Below are 12,188 nucleotides of genomic sequence, written 5' to 3' on the forward strand. Positions count from 1 at the left end.
GCCATCCAACACAGTGACTCTGTTTGTGGTGCTGCTAAACATGAAGTTGTGGTTTCGGTTTCCATTTGCATCTGCATTCCAACAGGGCCAGGACAAAAATGTGCTTGTTAATGTTGCTTTCAGCACATGTGTAAGAACATGAGATGGGCAGGACTAATGCTGAGACCATACTACAGAAGCCTTCATAGCCAAACTTAACTTTTCAGATGCAGAACTATACCAATCATATTACACTAGCCTTAAACACTTGCTTCCAAAATGAGTAAGGTAATGGGGGACACATAATATTGCAGCCATGGTTGCTTAGTGGTTATGGTGTTGGGCTGCTAAGCATGAGGTCCCGAGATCGAATCCTGCTGCCACATTTCGATGGGGGGCGAAATGCAAAACACCCATGTACTTAAATTTAGGCGCACGTTAAAGAACCACAGGTTGTCCAAATTTCCGGAGTGCCCCACTATGGCGTGTCTCATAATCAATTTGTGTTTTTGGCATGTAAAACCCCATAATTTAATTTTTTTTAAAGATATTGCAGCCACCTTGGAATTCAAAGGTTGTACCACCCGCTTCCATCCACATTTATGTCATATTCTGCAAACCAATGTTCTTGTTAAAAGTGGCCTTTGCTGTCCTTCTTGCAGAATACAAAATGGCATCAGTTACTGAACAACAAATACCATGGAGCCAAGCCAGAGGTTCATGTAGGGCTGCATCTGGAGGAGGACACTGTTCCGGATGCACCTGCTCTAGCTTCGGCAGAGCCTGCTCGAGCAGATGTGAGGCTGCAGCGTGTGGTTGCGCAGCAGCCAGCTGACCAAGCAGCAGAAACGGACCTTGAGGACTTGACCCCCTGCCTCAATTTGAAAGATGGCTGCTATGAGATCGGCAAGCACCCCACGGCGCTGTATGTCTTCACAGTCACCATTGCATTTGCTGCAAACCTCAATCATGTGAGCCTGTATTTTCTTGTGGTCCACTTTTCAGGAATCTTCTTTTAAAGGAGTGCTGGCATGACACTTCTGAGTTGTGATTGTTTTGTTAAATAGAGGTCCAAACCCTGTACGTCCTAGAAACAAAGAAGAAACACTGGCAAGTGTCAGAGCACCGTAAATAATTTGCTATTACTACTTTTTGCTACAAACTAGTTCTATTTAGTTCTAGAGCTGGGTTTGTCATGACGTCATGATACACCAGCTTGCTTCATTCCTGCAAGTGTTGCAACTGCTGCATGGGAGCATAAAAAAAGATGTGCACAGCCCTCTTGTTTAATTTTTATGAGCAACATCATCCCGTCTATTCATTTTGTTACATAACATTACAACATTTTATTCTGTGTCATGACTTCACAGTAATGTTGTTAATGCCAGGTCTGGTATTTTCAGATTAGTAAAAAAATTAAAATATCAATGTCACTTATTGATAACATTTAGAAAGTATGATCGTTGGGAAACACGAAGCACTTAAAGTGTTTCCCAACGATCATACTTTCTAAATGTTATCCTTTTGCATGCAAGAAACATGCAGTTGAAATTATACAATTAAAAAATGTGTGTCATTACTGTCATTATTCTGTGCATGAGTGCATTGCTACATGCACTTTGATGGCCGTCTTTACGTTCCCTTGGTGCCTGCAGAACAACAGTAAGCTATAGGACAGAATAGGTGAAACATTATTGCTGCAGTTTCATGACATAGGGCAGCTGGAAGGGCCTCTTGCTGTAAATTTACCTGCTTAAAACCAAGTGCAGTATGATAAAGATTCATGTAAATTAAATACACAAAAATGTGTAAAGTAATGAGAGAGTATTCCAATGCATTTGTACTGCTATGATTCCTTGTCATACTGCTATGATTAGCTTATAACCAAAATTTATTCAGAAACCGCATATTTTGAAGACAGTTTGGCACCTTCTTTAGGGGCAAGATGGTGTTATCACAGCAGTACTTATAAGTGTTCCATGCCTGCACCTTTTGCTACGTCACTTCCCATGAAGGAGCCAGTTTCGCTCCCAAGCATAAAGTTTCTGATTGATCTTGGTTAGTTTAAGTTCAAAACACATTTTGTCTGAAAGTTAGTTGGCGGAGTGGAAGGGTTTTATCATTCAAGTCAGCCCCAGCAGTGGTGTAGCCAGGGGGGGGGGAGGTATGGGGCTTCAGACACCCCCCCTCCCTCCCACAAATTTTTTCGTGCTATCCTGCACTGCCAACCAAAACAATCCCTGGCGGCGGAACTCATTGTGCATTTTGTCTAGAATGTCTTTTTCACATTCAAAAAGACATTTCGGCACAAACATTGTGAACTCGGGTGGGATTTCATGGCAATGCCCATGCACTTCGAGTCACATAATGCAAGTAGCCCCATCCAAGCACAAAGTTTCAAGGGCGTTTTGATGGGGAGAGGGCTCGTCCCGACATCTCGTGAAGGCCTCGGAATCTATGGAGCGCATGGATTTAATTTCCAATACTTTATGGGTATACAGTTCTCAATGACTTTTAATGCAAAAAGTGCATTGGCATTTCCGAAGTCGTGCTTTAGATTTTCAATTCCGGAACTTTGTGGGTTTAATGTTGTTATAAACAGTTGACACCAAAGGTGAATTGACTTTTCTAAAGTCGTACATCGGACCATACAACGAGACAAGCCAAATCAACACAATATCAGACAAATTGACAAAGCACGCAGCGAGTTCAGATAAGACGAAGCGTTGTGGTAGTTCATTTGTGCCGTCATGCCACAGAAAAGAATATCAACATTTTTTTCAACTGCACCAAACCATCCATGTCAAGACACTAAAGCCAGCAAAGGTAACTACGTTCTTATTTATTTTTTCTACATTGAATTTTATTTGCATACACACATTCAGCCTCTTCAATTTTCTTGTTCGTGCTACCTGCGGGCTGCCAGAGCCAGCCAGAGCTCATGCGTTTTTCTCGTGTTGCCCTGACCACCGCATAGCGCACTTCAGTGTGCATTCGTTTTTCTCTGGCCAAGTGGATTCTCGCCTGGCAGAGCTTTGGACGCTTTCTGGCTAGCAGATGAGAAAAAGAAACAATGGTCACTCGCTGCCATCACTGTGGGGACTCGATAAATTGCAACGCGTTCACTTGAGCGCAACTTCTCCGGAAAGTCTTGTCTCGCCGGTGTAGGATCCTGAGCAGTATGCATATGGTTCTCTGTGGACAAAGCGTCTCACCTTTTCCTCTATATTCCTTTGGTAGCCGCATTAGGTGCCCAAAGTAGGCATTCGATTGTGGCCAATACGCTTTCCTTTGCATTTTTTTTTTCCTTTCAGTGCCTCCGCCCCACAAAAGAAAAAAAAAGACATTGTTGCGGTGCAGGAAATTGTCGCATGGTGAAAGTTCGATTTTGTTACTTCTTTTTTGGGAAGTAATGGGCCACAGGACATTTCAGTTGCCGGATACTCTTATTATATTATTGCGATAGCATTTATATGCCATCGGCGTCATGTTCCTGCCATCGGCGTCATGTTCCATATAAAGTCCAAGGGCGATAACATTTGGACCACGCGCCGCATGCTGTAAGTGCGAGTGAAATTGTGTGGGGGATGGGGGGGGATGCGTGAGCCGACGATGATGGCTCAGTCTTGTGTGCGCAAGGGAGAAAAGTGGGGAGGAAGTGCACCGCCTTCCGTCGCACGCGATACATCAGAGGGAGGGGGGGGGGGCAGGCCTTAGGATTCTGTGATCTATGAATCTGTGATTGCACAACATGTTTATCTGCCTTGTTTGACACATAATGTACAGTGACTTTTTCTTAGATATGTAGGTTTATTGGAGACTTATATGTTTATTTAAATATCTTGTTGCGAGGTTTTGTGCATGCGTGCAGTGAACTTTGTTTCCACTGACTCTTTTTTGCTCTTTATCAAGCCGTATTTTCGCATTTGTATACTCTTCGCATTTCTAATGTATGGGGACAAGTCAAATGAAAGTGAGCCAACTCACCCCGTGCAATAATGGTTCGGTTCATTATCCGCGAGGCATGCGCGTAGCACACAGGCAGCTCATTTACAAAAGTGACGCGCAGGTGTGAGGATACACATTCTTTAATGCTCTCATACACTGGGTTGAACGTGGTTGCATGACATAATGGATGCTCCAAAAATTGAACAGCGTGGTGTCGTGAGGTTTTTGACAACCGAAGGTGTCTCTTAAAAAGAAATTAGTCGCCGTATGGCTGCCGTGCACGTTGAACATTGCATTTCATTGGCCACTGTGAAGCATTGGAGCAAACTGTTCAAAGAAGGACGTGAAAATTGCAAAGATTATCCAAGACCAGGCCAAGCCACCATGCAATCACCCCCAACACAATTTCAAAGGTTGATGAACTGATTAGACAAGAACAGAGGATAAGCATCGATGAACTGGCAGAGTGTATGAACATCAGTCATGGTTCGGTTCACACCATAATTCATGAACCTCTCGGTTATCGGCTCTTGTGTATGCAATGAATGCCCAAGCTTTTGGACCACCACCAGAAAATGGAGAGGTTCGGCGCTGCCTTGACTCATCTAATCTGGTATCGCAATGAGGGTGACGCCTTCTTGTCCGTAATTGTGAACGGGGATGAATCGTAGTGCCATTACTACGAGCCTGAAACACGACGGCAAAGCTTACATTCGAATTCACCACACCCAAAGAAAGCAAAAGTCGTCATTTTCGCCGGAAAGGTGTTGTCGACTGTTTTTTTCGATCGTCAGGGCCTAAACCTGGAGAGACTATCAATCGTTTCTGTTATTGTGAAACGCCGGACCGGCTGTGCTTCACAATCAAGAACAAACGATGTGGAAAATTGACGAATGGGGTCATCTTGCTGCACGACAATGCCTGTCCCCACGTCGCTGATGTGGTTAACACAAAACTGGCAAAGTTCAAGTGGGAAACGCTGCAACATCCGCCATACAGCCCAAACCTGTCGCCTTGCGACTTTCTCATTTTGTGGCAGTTGAAGAAACAGCTCAAGGGAACCAGATTTATGTCGGACGATGACGTGAAAGAGTCAATTACAGACTTTTGAAGCAGCAACCCAAGGAATTTTATGAGACAGGAATCATATGACTTGTTAGTCAGTGGGACAAATGTCTAACTGCTCATGTAGACTACTTTTAAGTAAAGTACCTCGTTTGTCATATATTTGCATTTGCTCACTTTCATTTGACTTGCCCTTGTATATTTTTCAAACCTCCTGCTTTTTATATGTGCTCTCTGTTGCAACTATAATTTCGGTGCGATTGCTCACAATACATAACCGGTGACAGCTGCTCCTGCACAATACAGTGGAACAAAGGATAGCATCATTGAGATTCTTCCCTGGCGGTTGCATATGTACAAAAATGTAAACAGAGTTCTTGAATAACGAAGTTTCATTAAAATATTTGTCCTCAACTTCTTCATTTCATGGCCTTTACATTTTTGCTAGTTTCTAACTGATATAGTTCTAAAGTTCGTGTGATATTTTCTTTACTTGTTAAATAGACAAAAAACGTGGAAGCATTGATATCAGTTATTTCGGGAACGACTTTTGGGACATACGAGTATATTCTTTTATGAAAAAATAAATATTTTACTTGTCTTGACAGTACATAGCGTTCAAGAATTCGTTTGCAGCATCTTTGGCAATGGAAATGTAGTTATTATTCATGTATTTGATCCCTCGACAAATTCTATAAGGAGGAGGCCGAGCTGCAACGTAAGCCCCTCCCGAATAAAATTTCTGGCTATGCCACTGAGCCCCAGGCAAATGTTTGCAAGTTTATTTAAAAGATGCAGGAATTGGAAGAACTAAAATTATTGAATATCATTTCTATTATTGAATGCTGCCAAGTTACAGTTCACTGAAATTGCTATAGGCACAGTGCACATTGTTAGGCAGCACTGCCATTGGCTATTGAAAACTGCCACCAATCAGCCATTCTGACATTTGTTGGAGCATTGCCTCTGAGGTCGGGCAGTGCGCAATCTCGGAGGTGGTGGTTATGAGATGGAGAGGGTGACTCCTTTGGCAAGTTGAAAATCTGTGTGCAAGGTTGGCGCGGTGCTCGTTATGAAAGCAAACAGCGTGTCTGTGTTCAAACCAACACGATTCCTAAACTGCGAGACGCAGACGCATCTATTGTTAGTGCTAACCTTAAGGGAAAGCTCATGTTTACAGGAAGCCACATCTACAAAGTTGAGAAGGTGGCTCTTGCAGGCGGTTTCAAAATCATCAGGACATGGGTTCCTCAAACTATAGTCAGTGCAGCCACAAGGCAGAAATTTATTATAGAACTAAGTTGCAGCATCATGCGCATTGAGTTCTTTTTTTTTTTTTCAGGTTAACAGCTGAAGAATTCGAGTCACTGCTAAAACGGTGTTGCAAGAAAGTGTTAATAGACTGCGGCTGTTGCTCTGCACATTCACAAGATAATGTTGAACGTGAGCACAAGTCAGTGACGTGCCTGAAGTGCTCCTTTATTGTGGCAAGCATATCAGACTTTTGGAGATTCATGAGCCAAAATCAGAATCTGGTAAAGCTAGAACGGCTTAATTGGTGGGTAGCTACACTTTTTAAGAAGGCTAGTGTTAACTGTGGTGTAGTGAGGCCAGGCCAATGATTTGGGGGACACTGAAGGCCCGCTAGTCATATATGCTCCTTGCAGAAATGAACGACTTTTCAAACTAGCATTACCTGATATCCTGTCTAGGATGATAAAGTGCTGCTTTCTGAGTGGAAAAAAGACAGAACTCAGTTGAAAATTTTATTGCCAAAGAAGCAGGAGCAACGATGATGTCAAGGTTCTTGTCCGCAGCAAAGCAGTTTGTGTGGTTGGGTTGATTTTCTTTTCTGGATGACGTTTCTATAACCATCACAGGTTGGTAACCCTACGTGTCAAGCTCGCCTTTGTCTGATCATTATGTTTCAACTTATTACAGGTTTGTACTGAGATGAAGCATACTAAAGCACATTTGTCACTTTGACATGCTCCGCCTCAGCCATTCCAAAATATCAGCTGTTGCTTTGCAAAACGCAGTAGTTCATCATGTGTGCAAGTAAACACTTGGCAGATGGTCAAGGACGCGTACTTTACAATGTGAGCCCTTCGTAATGCCATAAACAATTTTTAAGGAAGAACATCTACCTAGGTATGGGGGCATCCAAGATGTAGTATCGCTGTCAGTGCCATGCCACATGCGTGTTTGCTTGTTCCAAAATGTTAAAAAAAAATTAACGACTGTTAATGGCAGTCCTGGCAATGTAGTGGGGGTATATTTGCTGGTCTAAGTCATGGTTTTAATGTCCGAGTGCCACCCATCAGCCATTTACATTCAAGCTTACTTTCATCAACTGTGTGCACATTACGCCCTGTCTCCTGAACAAAACACGCACTACGGAGTGGAAAAGAAACATACCACAAGTAGCTCTACGATGCGCCTGTTTGTCATAAAAACAAGTTCAACGAAAATACCAGGCATGTAGCTGACTTTCTTCACGAACCAGCTGGGTACAGTGCTTTGGCCGTTGCTTCTCTGATATCCGTGCCAGCAAAAAACTTCGTATCTGGAGTGTTGCTGTAAACACTCTTGCACCCCACCGCACAGTAGGTTTCACAGTTTGGGTGCGGAATTATTGCAGTTTACATTGAGAACCTCGGTTTTTGGGTTAAATGTAAATGATCCAGAATAAAACAAAGTGAGGAACTTGGCCGGACTCTGTATAATGCCGCTGCCGCTGCCAGCATTTTAGAAACATTGGCCAGTGCTGCCAGTATATTAACTCTCTGTGGCAGCTTCTGCTGTGAATCTCAAATTATGCTCGTGCTGCTGCTAGAGGCACCCTCGTCGTCGCTAGAGTTGCATCTGAAGGTTGCCTATAGAAGAGGCAAAGGCACCTTTAGGAGTTTTTGAATGCAGAATAACAGCAGCCAGCCGCTTTGAGTATTATAAAAAATTGAGACACGTAAACGCGTGAGCCATGTGTAGATACAGCTGCCTTGTATTGTGATGAGAACTATAAAAATTGCTGCGTAGTGCAAAACTGCTATGTGTGTATTTGTTTTTTATATTCATTTAAAGCCAGCATGTCCATAGTGACGAAAAAAATTAAAAAAGAACATATCAGACTTTCTTTCATCTTTAAACTATTTCTGTCTTTTTAATTCCTGTTATATCTATCATTTGGGTTCGGACAAGAAGAGGAAATGTCTTTTCACTACAGTTGGAGAGCACAGTCTCTGACCATCACGTTTGACCTTGGTTTATACTTCCATGATGTAGTGTCAGGTGCAGTAAGTGATTGTCCTGTGACCTCTACAGCTTCAAGAATGCTCAGAGAACAAGCCGTCGACTGGCCAAGGTGGTCCATACCATTTCATTTATCACTTGCTTGGGCATGAAGTAGCTACAGAAGCATTTCCCAGCTTGGCAAGCCCAGAATTTCCAGCGGAGCGAGCATCTCTACACATTCGTAGCAGTGATCCTGTGCTTCGCAGATTTTTTGCTGCTCATCCAACTCTTCAGGTATGTCCCTCTGATGAGTGATAATAAACAGCTCCTTGTGTGTTGATTGTGTCTGCCACCTGCTCAACTTTTAATAATTTCTTTAGGGCTGTACAGATTTTTGTGCAGTCACATGTAACAAAAAGTGCAATTTCACCTCTTCAGCTTGGTTACTTGTAGAGGCCCATATTACTTGCACAATAAATCGAATCAAATTATAGGGTTTAAAAGCACTTCTTGTTGGGCTAGTTGGTAGCTGTTCATTATAAAATATGAAGACGCCAAATAAACACACACACACAAGAGAAGAGAACGGGACAGGGCGCCCTGTCCCGTTCTCTTCTCTTGTGTGTGTCTGTTTATTTGGCGTCTTCATATTTTATAATGTATAGGGTTTAACCTTCCCAAGCAGTTAACACACTGATTATGAGAAATGCGGCATTTGAGGCTCTGGTTTAAATGACCATTTCAGTTTCCTTAATGCGAACCCAAAGCATGGCACATGAGCATTTATGCATCCTGCTCCACCCAAAATGAGGCTGCTGCAGCTGGGAATTGAACCCATGACCTTGTCCTCAGCCACATAAGACCACAGGCACTGCAGTGGGTACTGTAGTCTCTTTAGCACAAGTACTGAGACTGGGTTCAGGAATGAAATGTCCATGCCCAAGAGAACATAAAAATGCATTGGCTTGCATGCTTTTTCCCAGAAGTTTCTCTCGCATACTTTGGGTCAAAATTAGCAAAGCACCAGTGTTATTGTGGCACATTTTGTTGACAAATATTGCTATGCTGTTGCAATCCACAGCGTTCCTATTAAGTGAACATTCAGCGAGCACTTATTGGCCAAGGTTGAGCAATTGGAACTTGCATGGTACGGTAAATAATTGAACAATTATTAGGTGAATTTTGCTAGGTAATTGAACACTGTGTTTGGTACTGTGCAAGTAACATCCACCTAGTCAAGATATCAACTGGAGTATGTTTGTGGCACTCTCTGCCACAGGCAGTTAGAATTCTGTGTAATTAAAGATAGGTATGCATCTGGTTTAGTTCTTCACCTTGCGGTGCTGATTGTGAGAAGCATGTCATTTGTGATCATTGCTTGAGCCTCGTGAGCACATTCACAAAAAGATTTTGTTTCACAGAAACGCTGTTGCATGCATGTATATGTGTATCCACATGGGCATGTACATGCTTGTGACAGTGCCTGTGAGTGGCTAAAACAATAGTGATAGCAGAAAAGAATAAGAAAAAAAAAGGAAAATGAACAAAAATGTCACGACAGTTACTTGACAGAGACGAGGGCACTGTTTAGCTGAAGCGGGTCAACATTGCATCCAGGGGTTGCCAACCAAAGTTTCTTTCCTAATTCCATTTAGCTGGCAGTTTCATATAAGCAAGTTTCATTTGACCCGAATCTACTGCGTAATCAAAGTGTGGTCATTGTAGTCGATAGATCATTATGTGAAGTGTCATTGTAGGTGGGTTTGACTGCAGGAGTATGACACTGATATCTGCTGACACTGATAAAAATGTCTGGCTTTCTGGCTGTCCACAGGTACTGCTTTCATCCGCCGATTCAGTGATTGGGGAGACAGAAATCCCTCTTGGCGACTTCTCAGCGAGCTCTCCAAAGTTCTTCGTCTCTGTGCAAGGCTTGTTTCAGGCAAGAATGTGGTGCTGGCATGCCTGCTCGCTCTCTGTTTCTTGCTCATAATGTATAAATATTAGAAAAAAAATTTTTTTTGCTGTACTTTCGGAAACGCAGTGAGAAATCATTCTTGCTGCAGTTACTGTTGAATACACAGGTAAAATGAAGTGCTCACTGCTGCCAAAAATTAAATTTTTGGGCTTTTGTGAACAGAGAAACTGTTAAATTAGGCATATTATGAATATTTAGAATAGTACTGGCCCTTGGATATTAAACTGAATATTGTTAAATTTTTTTCTTCATAAAATGTTAGAAAAGATAGTTGAAGAAAGGTGACAGGCTGTTACCTATGACCATTGCTCTCATAACTATGCTATATAACATTATTATTTTTTTTTCCCCCTTAATGCAGCTATCTCCTGTTCCGCACAATGAAGCTCTGGTGAGCAGAATTCCACACGAGTACAGGCCCATTGTTGGTGTCCACGTTGAGATTTCAGAAAAAGAGGTAAGCTAGCTAGATTTTGTTCTTCCTTTCAGTTATTGCTGTTTAATACAGTGTTTCTTAAAGGATGTCTGTCTGCTGTCGGATGTCTTTGAGAGAGTCCAGAAGAGTCTACAGGGGCCAGTTTGGATATGCATCTTTAATGACCATCATATGTCAGAAGAGCATGCATGATAGCTTAGTGTCTGGAGTACTCTGCTGCCGAGTGAAAGGTTGTGATGGCTCGATTACTGACTTGGTGGCCACGTTCCGATAAGGGCCGAGTGGATAAAAAGTATTGTACAGCAGTTAAAATGCATGTTAGAGGCTTTCAAAATATCGAGGAGACCCCCCCACAGCATGTCTGTTGCCTTTGGATGTTAAAACCTATCGTTTCATTCACGAAAAAGCAGGTGAGATGGCACTACTTGCCTTTCAGGCTTTGCAGAAGTTCCATGGTGTTAGTGTGTTTGTCACTTAGTCCACAGCTGTGTTGCTTAGATAGGGAGGAAGTGAAAGCGGGGGGCAAAAGAAAGAAATGCTTGGCTTTCTGCATACTTTGCAGTACATTGTATTCCTAACCTGCATATAACACATAACGCACCTGAAGCATAGTTGTGGTGCTACAAGTACATAACACTATTTTGGTTCTTGTGCTCCTTGATTAGTGTCTGCCCATTTGCTTGTGATTGATGTCACTAACGACCCCCTGAAATCTTTCCCATTGGTTCCAGGAGTCTCTGCCGGATTTACCAATGCCAGTGCTTGTAACTTGGCGCTTGTAACTGTCACAGCAAAGTGGGTGGGTCCACTGCATGGCATTAAACATACAAAAGGGAAATTTGAAATGCATTTATTATGAAAAATTTTAACAATGGCTTGCATTTTTAAGCCCTGGGGCGGCAGGGTACACACGTCATGTGATGACAAACACCAACAAGCAGAAGAGGGTAGGTGGGGGGAGGGGGAGTGCATAAATGAGAGAATGAAGCAGCATTACATAGATTGAAACTTCTTGAACTACTTTTAGTTTCTGTTGCGTAGCATTCTTCTCTTCCTCTTTCTTTTTTTTTTCTGTTCTCTGATTTGTGCAACATGCAACACTATTTTAAAGCCAAGCTTTCTTTGCCTCTTCCCTCAACTTTTTCACTGCTGCTGTTGTCGCTGTCTTGCATGCCACGTCAGGGTGTGGTTGAGAACATCTATAATGTAGATGGTAGGGAAGCGGGAGAGGTGTCTGTGAGCCCTTACCAGCGAGAACATAATGGGCATTGTCACAGTGCCCACTGGAACTCTCTGACCATCGACACAATGCCCTCTGGACGGCTGTAATTACGTGTTAGCCCTCTGGAAAAGCGCTGCAGAAGCTGCAGCGCTTTTGTACTCATGTGCAACAGCCCAAAGGGGAGACAGTATAGTAAAAAGAGGCAAGGTATGCTACAGCAAGTTCCTGCTATTTCTGAAAAATAAACATTGTACAAGTTTGTACATGCCAACAACTGACACAGGGTGTGCAGACACAAAGCCACACTAAATCATTGCAGAGTCAAGACA

General features: G+C 42.7%; 1 protein-coding gene across 1 annotated transcript in view; it reads left to right on the top strand.

The window, feature by feature from the left end:
* LOC126542518 (centrosomal protein of 120 kDa-like) overlaps nucleotides 1-12,188 on the top strand; it is a 54,116-nt gene that overhangs the window by 1,977 nt on the left and 39,951 nt on the right. Inside the window, exons 3-6 of the mRNA XM_050189630.3 lie at nucleotides 642-950; nucleotides 8,314-8,517; nucleotides 10,058-10,165; nucleotides 10,563-10,658. Of these exons, the coding sequence (XP_050045587.1) occupies nucleotides 642-950; nucleotides 8,314-8,517; nucleotides 10,058-10,165; nucleotides 10,563-10,658 (717 nt within the window). The remainder of the gene's footprint in view (nucleotides 1-641; nucleotides 951-8,313; nucleotides 8,518-10,057; nucleotides 10,166-10,562; nucleotides 10,659-12,188) is intronic.

Source organism: Dermacentor andersoni, chromosome 2 (assembly GCF_023375885.2).
Source record: "Dermacentor andersoni chromosome 2, qqDerAnde1_hic_scaffold, whole genome shotgun sequence".
Classification (NCBI taxonomy): Eukaryota; Metazoa; Arthropoda; class Arachnida; order Ixodida; family Ixodidae; genus Dermacentor; species Dermacentor andersoni.